At 41.8% G+C, this 23550-nt stretch overlaps 1 protein-coding gene across 1 annotated transcript; it reads left to right on the forward strand.

Moving 5' to 3' along the window:
- The first annotated feature begins 6794 nt into the window (after window positions 1-6794).
- Window positions 6795-22280, forward strand: znf277 (zinc finger protein 277). The gene is made up of 12 exons (XM_080475210.1): window positions 6795-6846; window positions 9602-9815; window positions 11935-12023; window positions 12147-12229; window positions 12353-12444; window positions 13878-13988; window positions 15181-15313; window positions 15397-15464; window positions 16655-16751; window positions 18157-18199; window positions 18297-18471; window positions 21535-22280. The coding sequence occupies exons 1-12, from the start codon at window positions 6819-6821 to the stop codon at window positions 21722-21724; spliced, it is 1323 nt and encodes a 440-aa protein (XP_080331336.1). The 5' UTR covers window positions 6795-6818; the 3' UTR covers window positions 21725-22280.
- Window positions 22281-23550: the final 1270 nt, after the last annotated feature.

Consider the following 23550-nt stretch of genomic DNA (forward strand, 5'->3'; position numbering starts at 1 on the left):
CAGTTACTCTAGGAGAGCTGGACGGGGCCGTAGATGGTCCTCATCCCATCAGCAGGACCGATATCTGCTGCTTTGTGCAAGGAGGAACAGGTCGAGCACTGCCCGAGCCCTACAGAATGACCTCCAGCAGGCTACTGGTGTGAATGTCTCTGCCCAAACAGTCAGAAACAGACTTCACGAGGGTGGCCTCAGGGCACGACGTCCTGTAGTGTGCCCTGTGCTCACTGCTCAGCACCGTGGAGCTCGATTGGCATTTGCCATAGAACACCAGAATTGGCAAGTCCGCCACTGGCGCCCTGTGCTTTTCACAGATGAGAGCAGGTTTACCCTGAGCACCTGTGATAGACGTGAAATGGTCTGGAGAAGCCAAGGAGAGCGCTATGCTGCCTGCAACATCATTCAGCATGACCCGTTCGGTGATGGGTCAGTGATGGTCTGGGGAGGCATTTCCATGGAGGGACGAACAGACCTCTACAGGCTAGAGAACGGCAGTCTGACTGCCATTAGGTATCGGGATGAAATCCTTGCACCCATGGTCAGACTGGGTGCAGTAGGTCCTGGGTTCCTCCTGGTCCACGACAATGCCCGGCCTCATGTGGCAAGAGCATGCAGACAGTATCTGGAGGATGAAGGAATTGACACAATTGAATGGCCCTCACGATCACCTGATCTAAACCCGATAGAACACCTCTGGGACATAATGTTTCGGTCCATCAGACGCCGCCAGGTTGCTCCTCAGACTTTACAGGAGCTCACTGATGCCCTTAGACAGATCTGGGAGGACATCCCACAAGACACCATCCGTCGTCTCATTAGGAGCATGCCGCGACGTTGTCAAGCATGCATACAAGCACGTGGGGGCCACACAAGATATTGAAAAGAATTTTGAGTTGCAGAAATTGAATTTAGGCAAAATGGACGAGCCTGCCACATCATTTTTTCACTTTGATTTTTGGGGTGTCTATATACTGAGCCCTCTGTAGGCTGAAAACTTTTATTTCCATCAAAAGATGTGGCATCCTTTTGTTCCTGAGACATTAAACTGTCTATATCAGTATAGATATCCAACATTTTTTTTTCACCATTGAAATCTGATGTGTTTTCAAAGTGTTCCTTTAATTTTTTTGAGCAGTGTAGTACAACTGGCCGTTGGACTGGTTTCGTTGTCAACCTTAAAATACCTCCAGACTGCTGACATTTTATCCACTCAATGGCTTTAGGCTGCTAACGGCAGTTTACGGCAGGTCGCAAACGGGTCTCGTTTTACGGCAGCTGACGTGAAAAAGTTGGTTTTTTTGATCAGCGGAGTGAGCGGCTGGATTTGCCGATTCCCGATCACTCACAAATCACCAATATCGGCCCCGATCGGAAATCTACCGATCGGATCGGGACATCCCTAATATAAATATATATATATATATGAATTTATTATATTATTTTTTCCAGTACATATACACTCACTGGCCGTTTCATTAGATACACTTGTCCAATGTAATCCATTCAAATACATCAGCGCTGCCATTGATTCCACATTAAAAAAGCTTTATCCTTTTCAGTTTTTGTTGAAACAGTTATAGTTTTACGTAGTGTTTGTTATTGAGATTGTAATGGGTGGTGGTGGCATACTGGAGTGTAATGTGTAATTAAGTGTTCCTAATAATTTCTCCCCGTTGATGTATGTTAATGGCTTGACGTTGGACAAAAGTAAAAGAAACACACAGCTCAATATAATGCACTCAAGTACACCACGCCCATCCACTAAGACACAAGTGTTAAACTCAAGGCCCGCGGGCCAAATGTGGCCCGCCACGTTATTTTATGTGGCCCACGAGGGCTTAAAGATCTGATTGTCTTTAAAAAAGTACCGTATTGTTTTCAATAGATGCGCAGAGCACGCCTTGGGGTGCGCGTCTATTGGAAACATTACAGTAATTGCATGTGCCTTTGTTGAGTGGAAGTAGTTCTGAATTTGTGCAAATTCAGATAAGATATTCCCCACGCCGACCCGTGTTCCACCCGACGAAAGACAACCCCATTGCGAACACCCCCCCCCCAACCAGGTGCGCCGTGCAGTTCAAGCCCCAGGCGGAGCGGTGTTATGAATTAAAAAAAAATGCTTAAAAAAATTTAATTGACTGTTGTATATGCACTTTTGCACCAATTGCAAAATATAATTTAATCAAGCAGTGAGGTTTGTTTCTTCAAGCTCGCGACATCTTTGCATGCATTGACATTTCCTACAATGCATGCCGAGTCTGTTAATTTTATAATACGAAAGATTTAAATTTGCAGTTTTGCTACAATCTGGCACATTTACAACTTGTGTACAATTTATTTATGATTGTTATATTATATTACCCATGAAGATTGCAGTGTATAAACATCAATGCAATTTTCCACAAGTAGAATTGAGAAATATAAAGTATCCCAAAATGTCCAGGAAGAGAGAACCTGATGTAGATGAAAGGCTGTTTCATGAACGATGGGGAGGAGAAGACATGTTTGTCTTTTGTGTTCTGAGGCGTGTCGGTTATCAAAGAGTAAAATATAAGTTCACATCTTGACGCCAAGCACGGAGGTAAGTATGACAGAGTTAGACTGAACAGAGCAACTAGCAAATATATATTTTATATCTATCTGCTAATGCATATGTAATATTTGTAATATGAATAAGTAATGAAGTCAGAGTTATTAAAAATTGAAGAGTAGTTACATTCATTTTAGATTATATTTGTTTAGATTTAGTTACATTTATACTGTCTTACAGTTACATTTGGCCCTTTGAGGGCAGCCATGATGCTGACGTGGCCCTCGGTGGAAATGAGTTTGACACTCCTGCACTAAGACTTCAATAATCCCCAGACTCCTGAGAACGTCAACAAAAACAGAAAGTGTGTAAGCTTTTAAAAAAAAAAAATTGAAATTATGGTAAAGCAGTTGTATGTGCTTGCATTAGATTGCACAGGTGTACCCAATACAGTGGCTTGGGAGTGTTTATCGACATATAAGGTAATGAATTAATTACTATATCTATACTAAAATATTTAAGACTGATAGCATCAGCTTGCAAAAGATTTGACTGGTAACCACATAACTCAGTGACTCCCAAGCTGCACATGAAAAGGCAATAGGCCTGTTCTGCTCTTTGACATTAATAAATACTGACACATGAGGAACGTGTCTGCATGTTCTTGACTGAATAGAACGGTTGGGTTTATGCCAAGTAAACTGTTTGGTTTCTGGAAAGTTAAAGCGCCAGGGATCTATTAAGTTGACATGGCTACATAAATTAGCAATAACAGGATGAGAAGAGTTTTTTTGATTTCCTTTTGAGGGAACTCTATCAAGGCATCCGTTATCAACCACATTATAATCTCCACCAATAATTATATTTGCTGATGGAAATTTAATTTTGAGATCTTCAATAGCTCGAGAGATACATTCAATTAATTGCTTATTTTGGAGTAAGTTATTAAAGCCATAGACATTAACCAGGAAGTAATGGAGATCATCAATATTAACCACAGTAATAAGCCAATGTCCAGTCTTACTAAAGTTTGAGGTTATTAGTTTTCCAGGAGAATTACAGAACAGAGTTGCTCAGCCAGCAGATTTATTGGAGCAGTGGTAGAATATTAATTTGCCGCCCAATTTTTTTTTTTTCAAAAATTTCTCATCTGTTGATATTGAGTGAGTTTCTTGTAAAAAAAAAAATTGCTTTTTTCCCCTTACAAAAAAGAAAGGTTGCTTTTCTTTTAACACGGTCCCTTAAGCCCCTGACATTGAGTGACATACAACAAAAAGGAGCATTCATCTGAAAACAACAAGATGACTACAACTAGAAAAGAAAGACTATAGAACCTATGGAGTAAACGATCTTACGTTAAATTCTGTAATTGTGAACCATCTACAACTTTATAACTGTAACAACGAAGTAAATCTTTAATGAGTTAAGTTTTTGTAAACAGCTGAACCTCAGACCTCAGATGTTTAGGAAAATAGGTTTTCCATCACTGTATCCATCACCGCCTCTATAGTAAGCCCATCTTAGGCCACAGCGCCGCTCTCTGGTCACAGCCAGCTTTGCAGAGATCCTCAATGTAGGTGATGTGCTGCTCTTTGCAAATCCCAGATTCTTTGGTCATCCTCCACAGCGCATCCCGATGAAACGATCACATGCCTTGTCTTGTCGTCATCACGGCGGCAAAAGTCGGTGAACAGAATCCAGGATGTAGCTGAAGTTTGATGACCACGAAGGGGAGATTTTGGTTATCAGGCCTTTAATTTTTTCACGAATGTCCCCTCCTTCTCCTTCTTTCATTCCACTGATACGGCGTTTGTATCGCTCCAGCAGCTCAGCGTTGGTTTTCTTTAGTCGTTTCTTCTCCCACAGTTGACTGCAGTCGGTTCTTTCAGTCTTTGATTTCTGCCGCGTTAAGCTCCACTGCTTTAGCAATGCTAGCTAGCATAGCAGAGTTACTGTTCATCCACTTTCTCCGTCAATTCAAGTATCGCGTCGAGGACCGCATTGGTTTTTCCATTGTCCTCATCGTAACCTGTGTCCTTCTTTTTGGTTGATGGGGGAGCTTCACGGGTGAAAGGGGGTCTGAATGGTTGCGGCAGGTGCGCTGCGGCGGGTCGGCTCTGAAGTCTACTTTATAAACTTAGTCCGCTGTTTTCAGGAATTTTAATTGGTGGAGAGTTTGAATGGCATCCCTCCGGCTGAAGGTGTAGAATTGAAGTTGTAAGATGGGTGGAAAAGGTTCAAATTTGGGATGAAATGACAGAGCTCAAAGCGCCAGATGCACCCTGTCCGCCATCTTACCGGAACCATCACTAGTAAATCAGGCCTGCAAAGAACAAACACGTCCCCACAGTGCCACCTGCAGGCCTTCTTTTGGAACTGCTTTTGGCGCGTTGGTTGCCAGCAAAAGGCAGTTTAACGTCGAACCGAAGTAACAGGGTTAATCAAGAGTAAGTGCGAAAAAAATAGCAAAGTGCAGAGTGTGCATGTGTGTATCACATTATAATATAACCTACAGGGTATTTCCGGGAGACAGCACAGACAGGAGGCTGCAGTGGTTATTTGTACAACTCCTTGTAAACACAACGGGGAGTTTTGCTTTGAAAAGTTCAGACAACAAACCAATCAGAAAAAAAAAAGAAATGCTGAAGCCCTGCCCATCATTGACAGCAATTAATGTGCTTTGTTGGTGATAACAGAAAATAAGAAATTGAGTTAAATTTCCGTTTGTCTTTAAATTTGTGTCCAAAAAAAGTCAGAAAACAAATAAAACTAATTGAATTTTTTTGTTTTTGTTTTCTGATCAAAATTAGAAAATCAAAAATTTACTTTTTTTGGTTCCTGATAATGTGGATTGTGTCAAATAATCAAACATTGATTGTTTGATATAGTTTCCTTTGATTTGTGTGGTGTAGTTTAGTATGGTTTGGTTTGTCTCAGTTCAATTTTTCTCTATAGTGGCTATGTTTTTAGTTAACCCTTCTCTGGAATATTTTTCTTTATGTTGTGGAAAGCAACCAAGAATTTTCCTCAATGGCCCCTGAGTGACCATAGAGGAAAAACTTATAACACGAGGGAATGAGATAATGTTCCTTCAAGTTAATAAAGCAAGGGAACGAGCTCATTGAAGTCGTGGCAGAGTTACAGTCAAATGAATTGATGTCGTTCCCTGTATATGGTAGCGATGGCGGAGCTAGTTGCTGTATCTGAACTGTTGTGCTGCAGTTCACCTGAGCTGTGTCGCACAAAGTCAGCTGAGTCAGATACAGAATATAGGATAAATTTTCTTTTGTCGTTTTTAAAAAACTCATTTTAACATATTGTAACTAACTTCACTTCCAGGCCTTGTATTGTGTTATGTCCACAGGTTGAGGTCTGCATACGGGCTACTTTGCATGCGTGCTCCGCTATGAGACACCCCACTATGTTGTTCTACCCCGCAGTACTTCTTTATAATGAAGCCATACTTTTAGTTCATCAGTAACAAAACACTCAAAGTACATAGTACTGTATATGAAGGCTTGGATTTATTGGCCATAAAATGTGCATTTTAATGGTGCTTCGTGTGAAAGAGAACTTTTGTTTTCATCAGTGTTTACGTAGGTTGTCATTGGAAACAGCTGTCGAGCTGCGTTCTATCATTCTACACCTCCATTCCCCCAATGTAGAAGCATTTGAGTCAGACACATCCAGAAATAAAGTGAATGAAGCAGAAATTCATAATGTAATGCAGAAATGTTGAAAAATAAGCCCCAAGCTCATTCATTTATGGTAAAGAGGGGATACATCATTCGCCAGGGCAGATTTTTGGAGCTGCTGAGATTTACATCCTTTCTTATTGGACCAAGATGACTTCTACATGTCTTGATCTCAAAACCTCCTTAACAGCAAATAAGACGGGAATGGAGATGACATTGGTGAGAAAAAAAATACAACACGAGGGAATGAGGTAATACATCGTTACCTCAAGTTAAAAACGTGAGTCAAATATTATCTCCTGATTAAATGATCTTGTTACTGTGCTTTATTAACTTGAGGGAAATACTTATTATCTTGTTCCTAAGGGTTTTGTTTTTTTTTTTCTTTATGGCCACTCGGGGGCTCCGTACAAACTGGCCAAACGTGGGGCTTTTGGGGGGGTTGTTTGTGTGGCGAAACCAGCCATGACTCTTCCGCACCGTAAGGAGGCGACAGTGAGCGTCGCTGGACTCCGTCTGCCTGTGAAGCAGACGAAGAACAAACCCTGCTCGTTGATTGGCCCATTTTCCTCAGTGTTTGCCACGTGACATGAAAGATGGCTGCTGGTGGTCCGGGCAGAAACGGTACGGAGCAGACTTTAAATCTTTTAATGAATTAAATCACTCTACTGAATTATAATTCCCACCGTGTTGTCAGGATGGTGCAGTACTACTATCGCTGATACTCGTAAAGTCTGTCAGCGGCAGCTGGCTGTGCTGTTCGTCTGTTTTTCCATCAACTCTGCTGCTCTCCAGAAAAAAAGGCTCTGGTTTTGCTCCTGGTTTATTATTGTTTGTTGTTATTTACACAAAGCAGAGAATCATTCAGTCAAAACGAGCCCAGAACTGTGAGAGGACCGGAAGTACTGTGTGCAAAGACACGTTTCCAGATAGATACCTCACTTACAGATGGAACTGTGTCTTAAATAACAAATTACCTGGTCATCCATCCATCCAGGGAATCTGGTTACATTTCTTGGGAGTTTCAATCTGCTGAGGTGGACTCTGTACAACCTTTAACTGGATCAGAATACATCTCACATTTCTTGTTATTCCCACATCAACATGCACAGTATAGGAGTACAGTATAAGAGTGGCTAAACTGTGATACATTGTGTTTTCGTTTACTGTGCAGTGTGTTATGTTCGGCAAACTCAAAAAGTGTGGCAAATTGTGATTAACTGACGAGAACATTACCAATAACTATTTAAAAAAAAAAAAAAAAGTTTAAGTGATCGACAGAACAAATGAAATGGCACAAAGATAATGTCATTCCTTAAAAGTCCAGTATTATACGGTTTTTCCAACAATTTCACATAGTTGTCCAGGATTTCATCGGGTTGTTTTCCATTCATTGTTGTAGCTCATATGAGGTAAAATTTCAACTTTTACATGACACGTTTGGTGGAGTTTGATAGCTTTGAAGTACTTAATATGATTACTTAGAATGTATGCAATGTGATTTGTAATTGGTACCAACTGTCATTGAATATATAAGCTATTTATTTGAAATATACATTTTTGCACCTTGCAGACTTTCCTGCAGCCGAGGTGTGATGAACATAGATGTGTTCAGCGATGCAGAGATTGAAATGTCGGTTTTTGTCGGCTAAAACAACATGCCAGTATAAGTGCAATGCCAGTCCTGCGTCCTTAAAGAATGCACAATATTTCTCCTGTTGGAGATGCTTTGACCCATTTGAGTGTCAGATTCACAAAAATGTATGTCAGTGGTTTTCTGTTTCAGGTCTAAACATTGCAGGTCTGTGCTCAGAAATGTTTTTCAAAGCATAAAAAGAGAAGTGTTTGTATATTTACAATAAAACAAGTTATTCGTTTAGTGAGTTCTTAATGTTTTATGTTGAAAGCTCAGGCACATATAATCCACTGGAGTGGATGTTTCTGTAACTTTGAGAGAAAAAAAAAATTTCTTGGAGGGGAAAAAAAAGTTTAGCAGGTTTTTTTTTCATGTCCTGAGAAGAATGAAAACACTTGGTTGTCAGATTTCCAAAAACAATGTATTTGAAGAGTATTTCCCCAAATCCAGCCTTGCTCCTGAATTCCAGCGAGTCTAAAAGTCCCTCTAGTGAGCTCGACTGAGAACAGGCTGTTTCTGTGTCTGTACCTTTAAATGCTCATGAGCTGTTTCTGTTCTCTGGTAGCATTTGCGAAGAGAGAAAGTGGCGCCCACTCATAATTTTAAAGCGCAGAGCTCATCTAACTGTGTGTGCCGGGGGGGTCAAAGTGAGTATCCACTACCAGAGGGAGGGGTTATTTCCTCTCATGAGGTCATGAAGGGAAACTCTCTGCTTCTGGTGTGATTAACACACATTCACTAAAAACTGGAGCGAGTGAGGGAGATGATGAACCTTCTTCACTGTTGGGGCCTCGTACTCAGGCTGTGGGGACACATATTACTGTTAGAAAACCATTATAAAGTGAAGTTTTTCCATAATATGGGACCTTTAAATTTTTGTATTTGTTGTGAATCAAGTTCACCTAATAACGCGTTAAATAGCACTGGTTCGTCAAACGTAAGGCCCGTGGGGCAAAACCGGGTCACAAGAGGCTCCAGTCCAGCCGCCAAACCAACAAGCTCATTGTAGAAATTTCAACGAAAACAGAGATATTTTTTTTTTCAGCAAATTCCTTGAGATTAGTGGACAAAACACAACACTAGAACTCGAGCTGAGATATTGGTGAAGCTGCCACGAAAAGCAACCAAACTAGCATGAGGCTCAAAGCCACGCTGTCAGGGTGAGTTTGTAAGAACATCCAGAATGCAACAGGCACACGAGACGTTTTGGGGACATTTCACTCGTCTTTGCACCAGGTTTCATTAAAACTGGCTTTATGTTGAGATTGTAGTTGGTAGTAATTGTTTGTTTTTGTGAAACTATAGACATTTCCATCTGCGCCATGACAAAGATAACATTTTAAAGTTTAAATTCGAAGGTTATTGTGGCAATATTTTCCCTGTCCGGCCCACTTGAAGTGAAATCCGCCCGTATGTGGCCTCTGAACTAAAATGTGTTTGACACTCTTGATATGGGACATTTCATACAATGAAAATGAAAAACCATCCCGCCTTCTCACTGCAATTTATTCATGTTATCAGCAGAATGTGTAATTTATTAGGAGATGGAGACGACTGAGGGAAAAACTCTCTTTACTAAAAACACATTAAGTGTTGTTAAAAGTTGATATTGAGAAGAGGTTGGAAAAGGTAGTGCCCTAAATAGACTAAAAGAAAGTGATGTTGGCGTGAAGCTGCTTCTCCCCGCTCTAGTACGCTTGCGCATGATGTGTTTGGTAGGTGAGCTGTCTCCTCCCCTCACAGGTCAGGACAGTATCCTGGAGCCTCTGTGTTTCCCGGAGCGGCCGGCTTGCGGCTGCAGTGCTGCCACTGTGCAGAGTGGGGGCGCCGAGCTGCTGGTGTGCCTCTTCTGCTCCGAGTCGGTCCCGACGCTGCAGAAAGACGCGCTGCTCAAACACCTGCTCCTGGAGCACAAGCTGGTCATCGCTGACGTCAAGCTGATCGCAGACCTGCCAAAGTGAGAGGACGTCTCACACCTGAACACACAGCTTTTATCACCTTTTCCCCGACAAGAACAGCAATAACATAATGCTTTTGCAAAGTGGCACATATACTTACATTCACCTGCAACACCTCTAATTCCATCTACACCTGGTCGTTTCAGTATAAAGTAACGAGTTCAGGTTTATTTGGGGTTTTTTTTGTTAGTTTTTTTTTTTATTAAGGCTTTTCTTTTAACAATTTTGGTGGTTGGGTGTAACACATATACATAATTAAGTATTCTGCTTTACGGTGAGTTAAGTCCTTGTTGTCCGGTAGAGGTGATGGTGGTGTCGTCCTCGTCCTGTCTTCTGTTATTTGCCCATTTCTCCCGTTTATTATTAAATTGCGGGTTTTGCAGTGTCGGTTTGAGTGTGAGTTTCTCCATCGGATGAATCTCCTCCACAGTGCTCGCCCACTGCTCCACGGTCAGGGGTGTTAGTTAAGGCCATAAGTCTTGTGATTGACTTTTTAAATGCCAGCAACGGTATTTTAATAAGATACTGATCCTCTTCTTGTACTACCTCACCTGTCACGTGTCCCAAGTACAGAACCTTACAAGACCTGGGTATCTCATATCCTGGTATTTTTAACATGAGCCATATTTGGTCCCAATATTGTTTTATGTTTATGTCCTGAGACTGTAGTTAAATAACTCATATAGAACTGGGATTAACTCCTCTTTAAATTCTTTATAAAAGGCAGTCCCAAAGCCGTGAGGTCCCGGTGATTTCCCAGATTAAGCCTGGTTGATTGCCTTTTCTATTTCTTCTCCTGTTATTACTGAAGTCAGCGTTGTGTTCTTATTTAAACGTTTTGCTGGTAGGTCGAATTTGTCCCAAAAAATTCTCATGTCCTGTTCTCTTATTGAGGGAGGCTGTGTATACAGTGTAGTGTAATAGTCCTCAAACACCTCTTCTATTTCTTCTGGTTCATAAAGGATTGTATTGGTCACTGGGTCTCTTATTTTATGTATCTTACTTAATTCTTGTTTTTTCTTAATTTGTCTAACCAAGGATTTGCTGGCTTTCAATCCTCCCTCATAGTAGGTCTGTTCAACTAATCTCGCTTTCCTTTCCACCTCTTCTAATGGGATCTTGTCTATTTTTTTCCTAACTTCTTTAATTTTGTTGAAAGTTTCTGGGTCTTTTGTCCATCTGTGGTGTTGTTCCAATTCTTTTAGTTTTTCTGTTTGGTTCTGGTATTTTTCTGACCTGGCTTTTCTTGTGAATGTTGTGTGTGAAATCAGCCTCCCTCTCATCAAGGCGTCCCATAAAATGGTTAGATCTACTTCGCCATTATCATTTTCCTCTTTGTATTGTATTATTCCCCCCTTTTAGTACATTAACTAGTCCCTCATTGTTAAGTATACCTTCATTGAGTCTCCACGCTGTAGTCTTCCTTTTATTGTCCAGGTTAATCTTTAGGTGGACTGCACTATGATCCAACACATCGGTTCCCCCAGTCCTGCACTCCTTCACTCTGTATACGTCTCCTTTATTTATTAGGAAGTAATCTATTCTGGAGCGTGCAGCATGTGGGGCAGAGGAGTGAGTATAGTCCTTGTCAAGTGGATGAAGTTCTCTCCATACATCTAGTCGATCCAGATCTAACACGGCTCCATTCATATACCTATTCTTTTGTTTTCTGCTTCCCTTCTTACCTGTATTATCCAACCCATCGTCTAGAACCACATAAAGTCCTTCTGATTCCAAGTTTACGAGACCAAGTATTTTGTCATAGAAAGCTTTTCCGCTTTCCAGAGCAGCTTTCTTAACTGATTCACTTGTTTTAGTCATTTTGACACTTTCAGACATTTTGGCTGTTTTTTTCCTGTTCGTCCTTTTTAATGTTCGAGCTGTTAAAGCTGTTTGAAGCCAGGAGATGAACTTGCTTGTTCTTTTGGATATGATTCTCTGAAAGCTTCCGGGAGTCATTATAAAGCCTGTCTCACCCGTTCACAGTGAATTCTTCACACACAGACGATGGGGGCTCCTGACCGATGTCTCCTGCTGGTCCAGGCCCCATTCATTACCGCAAAGCTGTTTCCCATCGTGTCGAGCAGCTCTGACGTTCCTCTGCTGTTTCCCCATCAGGTACCTGCTGTACTGGAGGGGCAGATTCATGGAACAGTCGCTCACCGACTTCTGTAGTGTTTTCAAAACCAACTCCACCGGGCCAGTAGGTGAGTGAAACGTCTTTAGAAGCTCAGATTAGAAGCTTATTCACACTCTGTGTAAAAAAAACTTTATAGTTCAGTAACAATTCATTCCAACATATTGCTGATACGACGTTTTCGACACTGCAGAGAAACAGGAGGAGTACTTCCTGCTGTGCGACGTCCTTCCAGAAGACCGGCTCTTCCGAGAAAAGCTCCAGCAGAAACGACTAGTGGGGGATCATAAAAATAAATATCTTCTCACCTGACACATTTGAGTTTCTGTGACCTGGATCCTACATGTTGAGCACGGCTGTATGAAACTGAAACAAGCTTCATCTGTTGGTGTTGAGCAGGAGGAGGTGCTGGAGCAGCAGCAGAGGGAGAGAGAGGACAGCAGCTTCCATCGTCTCTGCATGTTCTGCAGTGAAGAATTCACCGGAAACAGGTCAGGCAACCCGTACATGTGGCTCTTTAGCCCCTCTGTAGTGGCTCCCTCAAGCTTTCACAGCAAAGCTTATTTTAGCTTTATTTCAGATGAACTTGTGTCTCACGGTTCAAGGTGACAAATGGGACATTTAGATTAATGAATGAGTCAATAGTTAAACCTGTGTCGCCTGCACGCTGCCTGCTTTCATTTCAGCTTGGGACAGATGAGTTTCCCAATAGATCGACTGAGAGAAGATACCTTATTCACTAAGAAGGGAAATTCAAGGTGTCCAACAGCTCACAGTATCATAAAAATTCATTGTTACAATCGTTCTGCCAATATTAAATGAATAGGTAATTAAAGTATCATAAAACTAAAGCAGCACATGTTGCTAGAAGTTGCACAGAAAGATGCCACCAGCTGTTATTTCTGCTGATGGCTGGTGAGAGGAAGGATCTCCTGAAGCCGCTTTTCCACCGAGCCGGATCCAGTGCTAGTTTGGAGCCAGAGCCTGACTTAGAACTGGTTCTTTGTGTTTCCGGCTCCAGATTCGTCAAAACTGGTGCTTAGTGAGCAGCAACTCTTTGCTTTGCCAGAGCGAAGCACGGAAACATCAGCGGCTTGAATCGGGGTTATCGGGACCGGCTGAACAAACTGACAGCGGGGGATGGCTGCAGCAGCTCTTCAACTAAATTGAGGAGTTCAAACAAGATTCCAGAACATTGTTGGTGAACGACTGTGTACACAGGCGGAAAAAAGAATAAACACAACTGTGTCTTTAAAACAAACTAAACATTTTTTTTTGAAGATTTTTCGACACGACCAGGGTCACGAACCCGGGTCTCCCGTGTCGGAGGTAATAATTTTACCAGTGAGCCACAATGGCGTTGTACATGATGTGAAGTCTTTTTGGGTTAAATATGTTGGATGCAGTGGCAGACCAACCACTCTCACATGGTTCCTTGTCAATGGAAAATCAGCGTGTTGCAGAGCCCCCCCCCCCCCCAACAAGCAGTATAGAACAGCACAGTGTGGTTCGAACATGTACAGGAGTTCACTGCAGACATTGAAGGATCTGAGCCTCCTTTAGATAGAATAGGCGTCACTTTCCGGACGGATGGGTGGACGAAATCCAAATGAAGAAACGTCTCACAGGAGAACAGAGAGTTTCATTCAATGTGGACATTAACATTAACAATCCTGAAACTATCGCCACTTCTGGTCGCGGTGTTCTTCTCCTATCCTAAAGTTCTTTATACAGGTACATCTCAATTTGGGTGTTTCACTATCTGTAAGCCATAATCATCAAAATTTCAAGAAATAAAGGCTTGAAAAATGTCCCTCTGTGTCATGAGACTCTTTGGATTGACGTCACCATGTCGGCCGGGGTTGACTTTTCTTCATTAAAACTGTCATCACTGCGAGCCTGAATCCTTGCGTCATGTCTCCAGGTCAGCCATGTTGAACCACATGGCTCGAGAGCACTCCTTCAGCATCGGACTGCCCGACAACATCGTCTACTGTGACCAGTTTCTGGACACACTGCAGGGCAAACTGGACAAGTAAGAACTGTCAAGTTTGTCTCACTTTCTGTCACCTTTTTTTTTTTTTTTTTTAAAGTTCTCACTGTGTGACTTCAATGGTAAATGTGTGTTGGTTGGTCTTTAAGGTGAACTCTCATGAAATCCAAAAACTGGGTAAGGTTGGATGGGAGAATTGTGACCGCGTCAGTATGAAACCAGAACTTTCAGTTTGAAGTTTTACAAACTGACTGAGACCAGTCTGGACATTTGAAAGCAGTAAAACTACTCTCAACTTGTCCTTGTTGGAATTAGTGACAGTTCAGTCTGTTTGTTTGTTTTGTCCCAGACGTACACTCCACAGATTACTACTGGAACTGGGATCTTCAGATGTGTAGCTAAAAGATCTGGAGAGGATGAGATTGTGAGCTGGGACAGACATGATTTGGTTACTCTGTTGTTCTGTGTGAAAGAAATAAAAAGATTCAATAAATATCAGTATTTCACTTCAGAATTTGATTTTCTAAAGTGCCACCACACGTTGAATCCGTGTGGCGATTCAAATTTTCTGTATCACAATGTGTTATTGTGTGAAAACAGATATTTTGCCTCCAGAATCAGTTGCTACAAAATCTAAAAACAGACTCCCGGCTCTGTAATGGTTTTACTAAAGATTAATCCAGAGGTGTCAAACACAGTTCAGGATCCACAAACAGCCCAGGTTCATCTTGAGCGAGGCACACAGCTTAAATACTTCCATAATAACCTTTAAATTTAAACTCTTCTTTGTTGTGCCGCAGAGTATATGTGAGGAAAGTATTTTCCCCAGACCAAACAATTATTGTAGAGAATGACTACAATCTTAACGTAAAAGCCCATTTTGATGCTGTAAAACAGTGAAATGACCAAAAAACTTGAATAGCTGTTGCATTCTGGGTGTTTTTTCCAAACTCACCCTGACGTCAAGGCTTTGAGGCTAATGCTAGTGTGCTATCTTTCACGGCGCATCACCGACACCTCAGCTCGTCTCAGTGTTGTGTTGCATCTGCTACTCTTGAGAAATTTGTTTAAAACGTCAACGTTTTCTTTGAAATATTGACAATTTTCTTGGTGTTTTATCAGGTTGGAGCCTCTTGCAGGCGGGTTTTGGCCTGTCTGTTACTATTTTGAGGATATTAAAAAAGCATTTCATATGTAATAGTTGGTTGACCGAGGTTGGTTCCTTTGCCTTCAGTCTGCAGTGTTTGTACTGTGAGAAAACCTTCCGAGATAAAACCACACTGAAGGATCACATGAGGAAGAAAGCTCACCGCCGCATCAACGCCAACAACCACGAATACGACCGCTTCTACGTCATCAACTACCTGGTGAGAACAGACCACCAAAGAACAGTGGAGGGTGTTGTTGTCCTCACACAGTGACGGTGAAGGTGTTTGTGTCTCCCCGGCAGGAGCTGGGGAAAACCTGGGAGGAGGTGCAGAGTGAGGACGACCGAGAGCTGGTTGATGAACAGGATGAGTGAGTAATCCTCCGAGACAAAACATCTCCGCCTGAAGACGGGCAGACTTCCTGTTTTACATCTACAACAGGGGTGTGGCAAACATAAGGCCCACGAGAGTAGCAGACACAACACTGGGGCCACGTTTATACCACAATGTCTTCAAGTGAAAAAATGGAAAATTTCCATTTCATTTTAAGAATCTCTTCACATGACACGGTGGCTTGGAGCCACTGAAAACCAAACGTTTTGAAAAATGCTCCACCTCCGTATCGACGGAGGAAGACGCATCTTTTCTGAAACGCTGCTATTGTGCATGGCATCACGGCCGCAGTAACTAGTAGTTCTGCACATGCTCAGTAGAGCCAATCGGAACAATGTTTCCTCCGTGGTGTCATGACTCCCCGTCCATATTCTCCTGGGACTTTGTAGTTTTATTTTGACACTCACCGTAATTACAATCCAACTAGAATGTCGGTGTTCTCCCATTGTTAATTTTTAGAGCAGATTGTTCTCTGCTGCATGTGTGTGCGCTTTCATTGCCGGAACAAACATCAGCACCCACTAGTGGCCCAACGTGAAAACTACATTGCTTTCAGCGTTTCTGCCATTTCTGTGGAAAAGGACATCGTTTTCAATACTTCCCTGTGTACACGTGAAAGTTTTCTGAAAAAAAAAACGCACAAACGATGCGTTTTAACATGAAATGTTGTGAGACCCGAGCTGAGAAACCTTGCTGTCAGGGTGAGTTTTTTAAAAACTCCCATAATGCAACAGCTACAGGAGAAGGTTTTTGACATTTCACTATACTTTGTACTAAAAGGTTTAACTAAAATTGACTTTTTGTTGAGATTGTAGTTGTTTTCAGTAGTAATTGTTTGGTTTTTGGGAAAATATCAACATTTTCATCAGGTATACTCTGCACCACAACAAAGAAAGAAGTAAGAAAAAAAAGAAAGAAGTTCCAGCTTACTAAAGTTGCAATGTCAATCCAATTCAATTCAACGTTATTTGTATTACACCAAATACAACAAAGTGATTTCACTCAGACACTCAGAGAAACCCAACAAATCCACATAAGCAAGCGCAGGTGACTGTGGAATGTGTTTGACACCTCGAGCCACAAAGTTATGACGTCTGTCATAACTGTCAGACTGTGAATGGTGGTTCACTGTCGTGTCTCAGCCGTTCGTCTCTGTGTCGTCCTCAGTGATTGGTCGGACTGGCAAGCTCACCCGGTTTCAGCTGTGTGTCTCTTCTGTGATCATCAGTCCGAGACGATGGAGCAGATCTACACGCACATGAAGGTGAACCATTCATATTAAAAGTGTTTGATTTGTTAAGCTTTGATACAAGCAGCCCTCATTCACACTCACTGCCTGCACTGCATTTACATGTAAATCATTTTGAATTAACACAATTTTACAAACTGTGAAATTGTATAAATGTGATTGTTGTTGATTTTTGTTTGTTTTTTGCATAAATTTATCACATTATTTCAGGATTTCTTTTCCTGCGGACACTTTAATACAAGTTTTTCTTTGCACCCTAATTAGTCACACTGCCTTCATTCCCTTCAGCTGAAGTGTCAGGGCGTGTTCACATTCCCCTGTTTGATCTGGACCAGAATATCTAAAGGAAAGAAACGGTTTTGTTTGTGCGACGTGAACACGCCCACCAACTTTGAACCGGCGCTAAGATGTCTAAGATGTCTGGTCCCCTTCAAACGCTTCGGTCTCGGTTCCTTCACAGACAACCTTTCTAGTGGGCGGGGTGAGAGGACATGATGTAGCACGCAGTGCATTCTGGGTAGTAAACACCAAGCTAACCACACGAATCAGATAAAGCAGGTATAGAAAGAAGGGAGGAAGAAGAAGGAAGGAAGAAATAGAGAAGAAGAGAGGAAGCATTAATGAGGAAGAAGTAGTGAGGAAGAAAAGGAAGAAGTGGTGAGGAAGAAATAGAGACGAAGAAGAAGAGAGGAAGAAATCGTGAAGCTGAAGAAGTAGAGAGGAAGAAGAAGGGAGGAAGAAATAGGAAGAAGGGAGGAAGAAATAACAGAGAAATAGTGAGGAGGAAGGAGAAGAAGAAGAAGGGAGGAAGAAAATGAAGAAGTGGTGAGGAAGAAATAGAGAGGAAGAAGAAGAGAGGAAGAAATAGTGAAGCTGAAGAAGAAGATAGGAAGAAGAAGGGAGGAAGAAGTAGAGAGGAAGAAGAAGTAGAGAGGCAGCTGTTGTAATTGCGTGACATTTTCCAGGCGGTTTGATCCGGTCTCTGAACGCAGTGTGAACGCCACTGGAACAAATGAAACCCAAACACCAACAAACACTGTTCACCTTCACTGACCAAGAAGAGGAATCGGCTGAAGCCAGTGGATTGTTTAGGAATATCCTCTAAATTCTGTGAAGAATATAGAATCTGTACAAACAACAACAGAAAAAAACCCATCTAAGGAACAAAACATGAAAACAACATTAATGATTCACTTTTTCTCTCATCATCAGTCTGAACTGTAATCCTGAATTATTTTGTATTTCTCAGCTTTTTTGAAAGGTGACAGTGAGCAACTACACACACACACACACACACACACACACACACACACACACACACCACACACACGGTTCCGTCTAGCATTTCTTTTCTATCTCAGCCTGTTTGGAAGCAGGTTTTATTCTGGATCAGAGCTCAGTAGTTTTTCTGTGATTGTAGGAGAACCATGGCTTCGACCTTCACAGCCTGAAGACAGAACTGAGTGAGTCAGACCGCCTCGATGTTTCTACCGTGACAGTTTGAGTCCATAATGGAGGAAAGTTCCTCTTCATTGCAGGATTGTCTTTGTCTTCTTCCAGACCTGCAGTTCTACCAGCAGGTCAAGCTGGTCAACTTCATCCGGCGTCAGATCCACCAGAGCCGCTGTTACGGCTGCCAGCAGAAGTTCCCCTGCAGAGCCGACGTCCTGCGGCACATGGCGGCCGAAGGTCACGTGATGGCGCTGCCGGAGGCGTCCGCCTGGGACCAGCCTCAGTGAGTACACAGACCGGATCCTCCAGTCGGACCTGATCCACGGGTCGGCCCGTCAAACACGTAAATATCACCAAGTGACCACGGCAGAAGAAGTACTGAGAGAAAAGGCTTCAAACTTACAGCTCCTTCTACACGTTTCAACTGAACTCTAAACACTTTGGTCGCGTTCTGGGAATCTGTTTACACAACAGCCGCGCTCAGAGCCACTGAAAACACAACTTTCTAAAAACGGCTCTCAAGGAAGAACTTTTATACAACACAGACTCCGTCTCCGTGGAAACGCTCTGCCTCCATTGCGACGACGAAATGCTGCCACTACTCACACACACACACACACACCACTGAGACCTCGTGTACACCACAATGCTTTCAAGTGAAAAGGGAACGTTTTCATGGCATTTTTGAGGATTTGTTTCCATGACAACGATGCGCCGAGCCACTGAAAACACACGGACTCAGTCTCCGTTTAGACGAAGGAACACCGAAATGTTTCTGAAGTGCTGCTACTGCACATGCTCAGTAGAGCCAATCAGAACACTGTTTCCTCCGTGGTGTCATGACTCCCAGTCCGTATTCTCCTGGACTTGGTACTTTTATTTTGACAGTCACCGTAGTAACAACGGAGCTTGGTGGTCTCCCATTGCTAATGTTTAGAGCCCATTGTTCTCTGCTGCATGTGTGTGTGTGCTTTCATTCTAAAAACTAACAACAGCACCCACTAGTGGCCCAACATGAAAACTACGCCGTTGCTTTGGTCGTTGATCAGAAGCTGTGGAGGTCCTACATCCTCAGTCACTGCCTACAGACCTTTATTCTAAGTTATTTCAGTTTTCTATGACTTAGTCTCGTGTAATAAAGCTTCGTTCGTCTCTTGAATTTAGGAATAATGTGGCTTCTCTTTCTATGTTCCAGCCTCTTCTGAGTAGAACCATGTCTCGGCCTGTCACGATGACAAATTTTGCTGGACGATAAATTGTCCCAAAAATTATTGCGATAAACAATAATATTGCCGTTTTGATACCATTTGTCCACTAATGTATTAATAATGGTATAATGAATGAATGAATGAATGCTTTATTTCGGTTAAAAATAAAAACAAAATCATGTTTTTACAAAATAAACAGACAGCAACCGAAAAAGGAATAGGCTGAAGCCTCAAGGCTTATTTGTGCCTATCCTGTACCATCATAGGATTAACTGAATAATTCACAATAAAACATCACTAATACTCCATTACTACTGAAAAATCAAATTCAATCAAATTTCATTGTAACCTTTGATAATTTTAGACTTTAAAGTCTTCTTGAAAACATACATAGAATTACACATCTTTATTTCATCATTAAGTCCATTTCATAATTTTACACCCAAAACTGACACACATCTGTACCTGATATTAGTTCTTACTTTGTGAGTGTCAAACATTAGCAAACCCCTTAGGTTATAAATCCCCTGCCTTAGTTTAAACAATTTTTGAATGCAACCTGGAATTGTCTTATTTACCACTCTAAACATAATTTCTAATGTTTTTGAATATACAATGTCCAAAAAGTTTATTGTATGTGATCTTATAAAAAGCTGATTTGTGGAATCACGATATCCAAATTCATTTATTATCCTAATAGCTCATAATAATGCAAGTATACCATTATAAAGATAAATAAACTTTTAATTCTTAAGAATATTTAAAATTGGAATTGTATTATGAAAAAACACATCGTAAATATCCAAAATAAATAATCAAAACAATCTCTCTCTCTCTCTCTCTCTCTCTCTCTCTCTCTCTCTCTCGCTCTCTCATGCTGCACTCAGGTTGCACTCAGGTGTGCCAGGTGCCCCCTCCTCCCCACACAAGAGTGATTGACAGGCAGTGTTGGGAAAGTTCACTTTCTACATGAACCAGTTCAAAGTTCAGTTCACAAATTTTAATATGAACTAGTTCAGTTCATAGTTCTAAATTCATAGTTCCAAAAATGAACTAGTTCATAATTCTTTTTTTTCCAATATGTTGAGTTCAATATTATGAGTTACGTGATGCACCTGAACGCATCATCCAGTATCAGCAGCATGAAGCTTGTTAACCCTTAAAAAGCCGAGTCGTCCTCTGCAGGGTTCAAAGCATGTAAAAAAAAAAAGAAGTAGCGGCTTGACGTCCAGAAAGTACGGTAACCATACGAAGATGAAGTAATAATGGTGGAGACAGAGTCTGAGGTGGTGCTGCTGTCTTCTACTTGTTTTTGTCGTGATGCTTCACATTTTGATGACGTATGCGGTGGTGCGACTCAGGTGGCTGCTGTTGCCAGATTGGCTGTTTTCCCCCCGGCATGTTAAGGCCCGTTTACAGTGAGCCTTACCCGGGTTTTCTACTGGAAGGCTCAGAAATCTGGCAACTCTCTAAAACAACATTAAACTGTGAGAGCCGTTCACTAACACCAGAATGAGCGCCGCTCACAGTGACGTCTTTGGTAAATGACACATTATCCAGCCTGGAAAACTTATTGAGCTCATTTTTAATTATCGTGCAATTAATTTATTGATTGATTATCGCGACAGGCCTAACCATGTTCATTCATTTTGGCTCAAGAGGCCGTAACAGAATTACCATCAAACCGCCTGCAGGAGACGGTTTGTTTTGGTTTCTTCTTTCTGGAGTCAAACGGCTGATCATGGTAACTAAATGGATGTTTTCTTTGGTTTTAAGGACTTTCTTTTTTTAATTCAAGTTTTTATTGTAGTGTTTACTTGGTACATGCCAATCATGCAGTGCTCTTTAATGTTAACGAGCAGGGCTTTTATACACAAGTGAAGAGTATCAATAATAATACTCCAAGTTGTGGAAGTTCTCAGTAAGAAAAAAAAGCATAAATAAAGTAAATAGGGAAGAAAGTGAGCGGTGGTCCTGCTGACTGGCAGTGAGAGTAACGTGAGAGCAGAATGGAACTGTCTGGCAGTGAGTCAGTCTCACTCAGTCTCGTCCTCCCGGGGGAATAACGTCCCTTCTGTTCCAGAAAACCTTGAAGCGCCCAGGATGAAAACGAGTAACGCCATCATGGTGTCTTGCAGGTACTACTTCCCCACGTATGAGAACGACGCCCTCCTGTGCACGCTGTCCGACAGCGAGGAGGACGAAGGCGACGGGACGCAGCGTGGCAAAGACGTCCCGGTGATGGCAGAGGACGTGTCCGACCCGAGAGAGATCAGACAGAACAGCGTCCTCAACCAGCTGCTGCGGAGTCGAGCGTCTCGCAGCTAACGGCGCCCTGGACAAACCCTCAACATGCACTTTCAACCTTTTGACCTTTGTTCCAGCAGGGAGGATTCCAACATGCCGTATTCAAATCAAGCAACTGACCTTTGACAGTCGCATGTAAATAAAATATGAATTTGATGCAGCGCCTCTTCTCTACACACTTTGATGGTGCCAGTGTTTCTGAATCTTCCTACATTAGTGGATCCATTCTTTGTCCACAGAAAATTTGTTTCAGAGATCTGGCTACAAAAGAAAACCCCGAATCTACGAGCGCCCACTGCTTCGAAAAACTAGTTATTGAGGTGCAATCAGATGACTGGGAAGTCATTTATGAATACAAGAGAAACTGAAATATAAAGATGTTTAATGGATCACAAAGGGCTTAAAAAATGCATCCAAGAAGAAGAATACATGACATAGAGAATCCAATAAATGTAGAACGAAGGAGATGGAAAATAAATACAAGAAATGTAAACATAAGTTCACTCATATAATGAGAAAATGTAGGAAGAATTATTTTAAGAAAGTACCAGAAAACAATAAAGACCGTGTCAGCAGTAAATAGAAGGTTCTACATAGTATTATTCAACAGGCTTCCAGTAAGGATACTGTTATTGAAAACAGACACACTTCACAAACTACAGACCCACAATTCTCCCAAATCCTAGAAAAACTCTTCAACGACATACTAGACACATTCAGAGAAATGAACTCTAATTCATTAAATCTAGTTAAAACCAAAATCATGATATTTGGAAAATATGAAATAAATAAACAGGTAAAGGTTCAGGTAGAGGGTGTAGATAGAGAAAAGGTGATTGAAGACAAATTTCTCGAAAAATGTAAGGATGAGTACGAGCACATTACAACTCTACAAAGCTGATTTCCTTTGATCTCAGCATCTCCATGGCTCCAGTGCTGATCTCCTATCAGATCAAAGGAGATCAGTGCTTTTTGCCATGGAGATGCTCAGATCCAAGATTTCCTCCGGCTTTGATCTCCGTTGATCTCCATCCGGTGCCTCTCCCATCCACTTTGTAATGAAAGGCTCATTATTGTTCTTTTTCACAACCTTGGTGATGACGTCATCATTAGATTCAGGTATGCTGAAGCAGGCAGAGAACTAAAACATGCAGGACACCAGCACTCTCTGACCCAGTTTGGACACCCTGTTGTAGACCATCAAGAGACAGCTTAGTTTTATCCTACTGATGATGTGTTGCTGCAATAGTCATCCTGCTCAGTTTCAAGTTTGTTCCCACAAAAACAAAGAGCACTCTGTAACAGGATTTGACAGATAGTGACGGGGCGCGGCCAGCAGGGGGCAGCAGCGAGGCTGACTTGCCCTTTGACCGTGTGACTGGTGACCAAATCCAGGGGGCGTATTACATTGGTTATTGATGTAGCTTAAAGAGGTGGAACAGATTAAACATTCAGATGAAACAATCAGCAAATAAAAGTCAAATGAAGAAAACGTATAAGGGTGTATTAGTCAATGATATCAGTGATTTCATGTCTGTTTGTTTTTGTTTTTTTACTATTTCCAATAAAAACCACAGAAACATTAAAACAGACAACAGATGGATATCAGTACAAATGAGTCAGAAGAGAGGAATCCCTGGAAAAACGAGTTATTGAGGTACAATCAGATGACTGGGAACGCATTTATAAAGGAAAAGACGTCCTGTCACTATGAGTGTACAATCAAAAAATACAAGAGAAAGTGAAATATGGATCCTGGACTCTGGGAGTAGTGGGCGGAGCTGAGGTTGCACCGTGAGAGAGAGAGAGAGTGAGAGCGCGAGTGCGAGAGAGTTTTACAGGCACAC

The sequence above is a fragment of the Lipophrys pholis genome (assembly GCF_963383615.2).
Source record: "Lipophrys pholis genome assembly, chromosome: 11".
Classification (NCBI taxonomy): Eukaryota; Metazoa; Chordata; class Actinopteri; order Blenniiformes; family Blenniidae; genus Lipophrys; species Lipophrys pholis.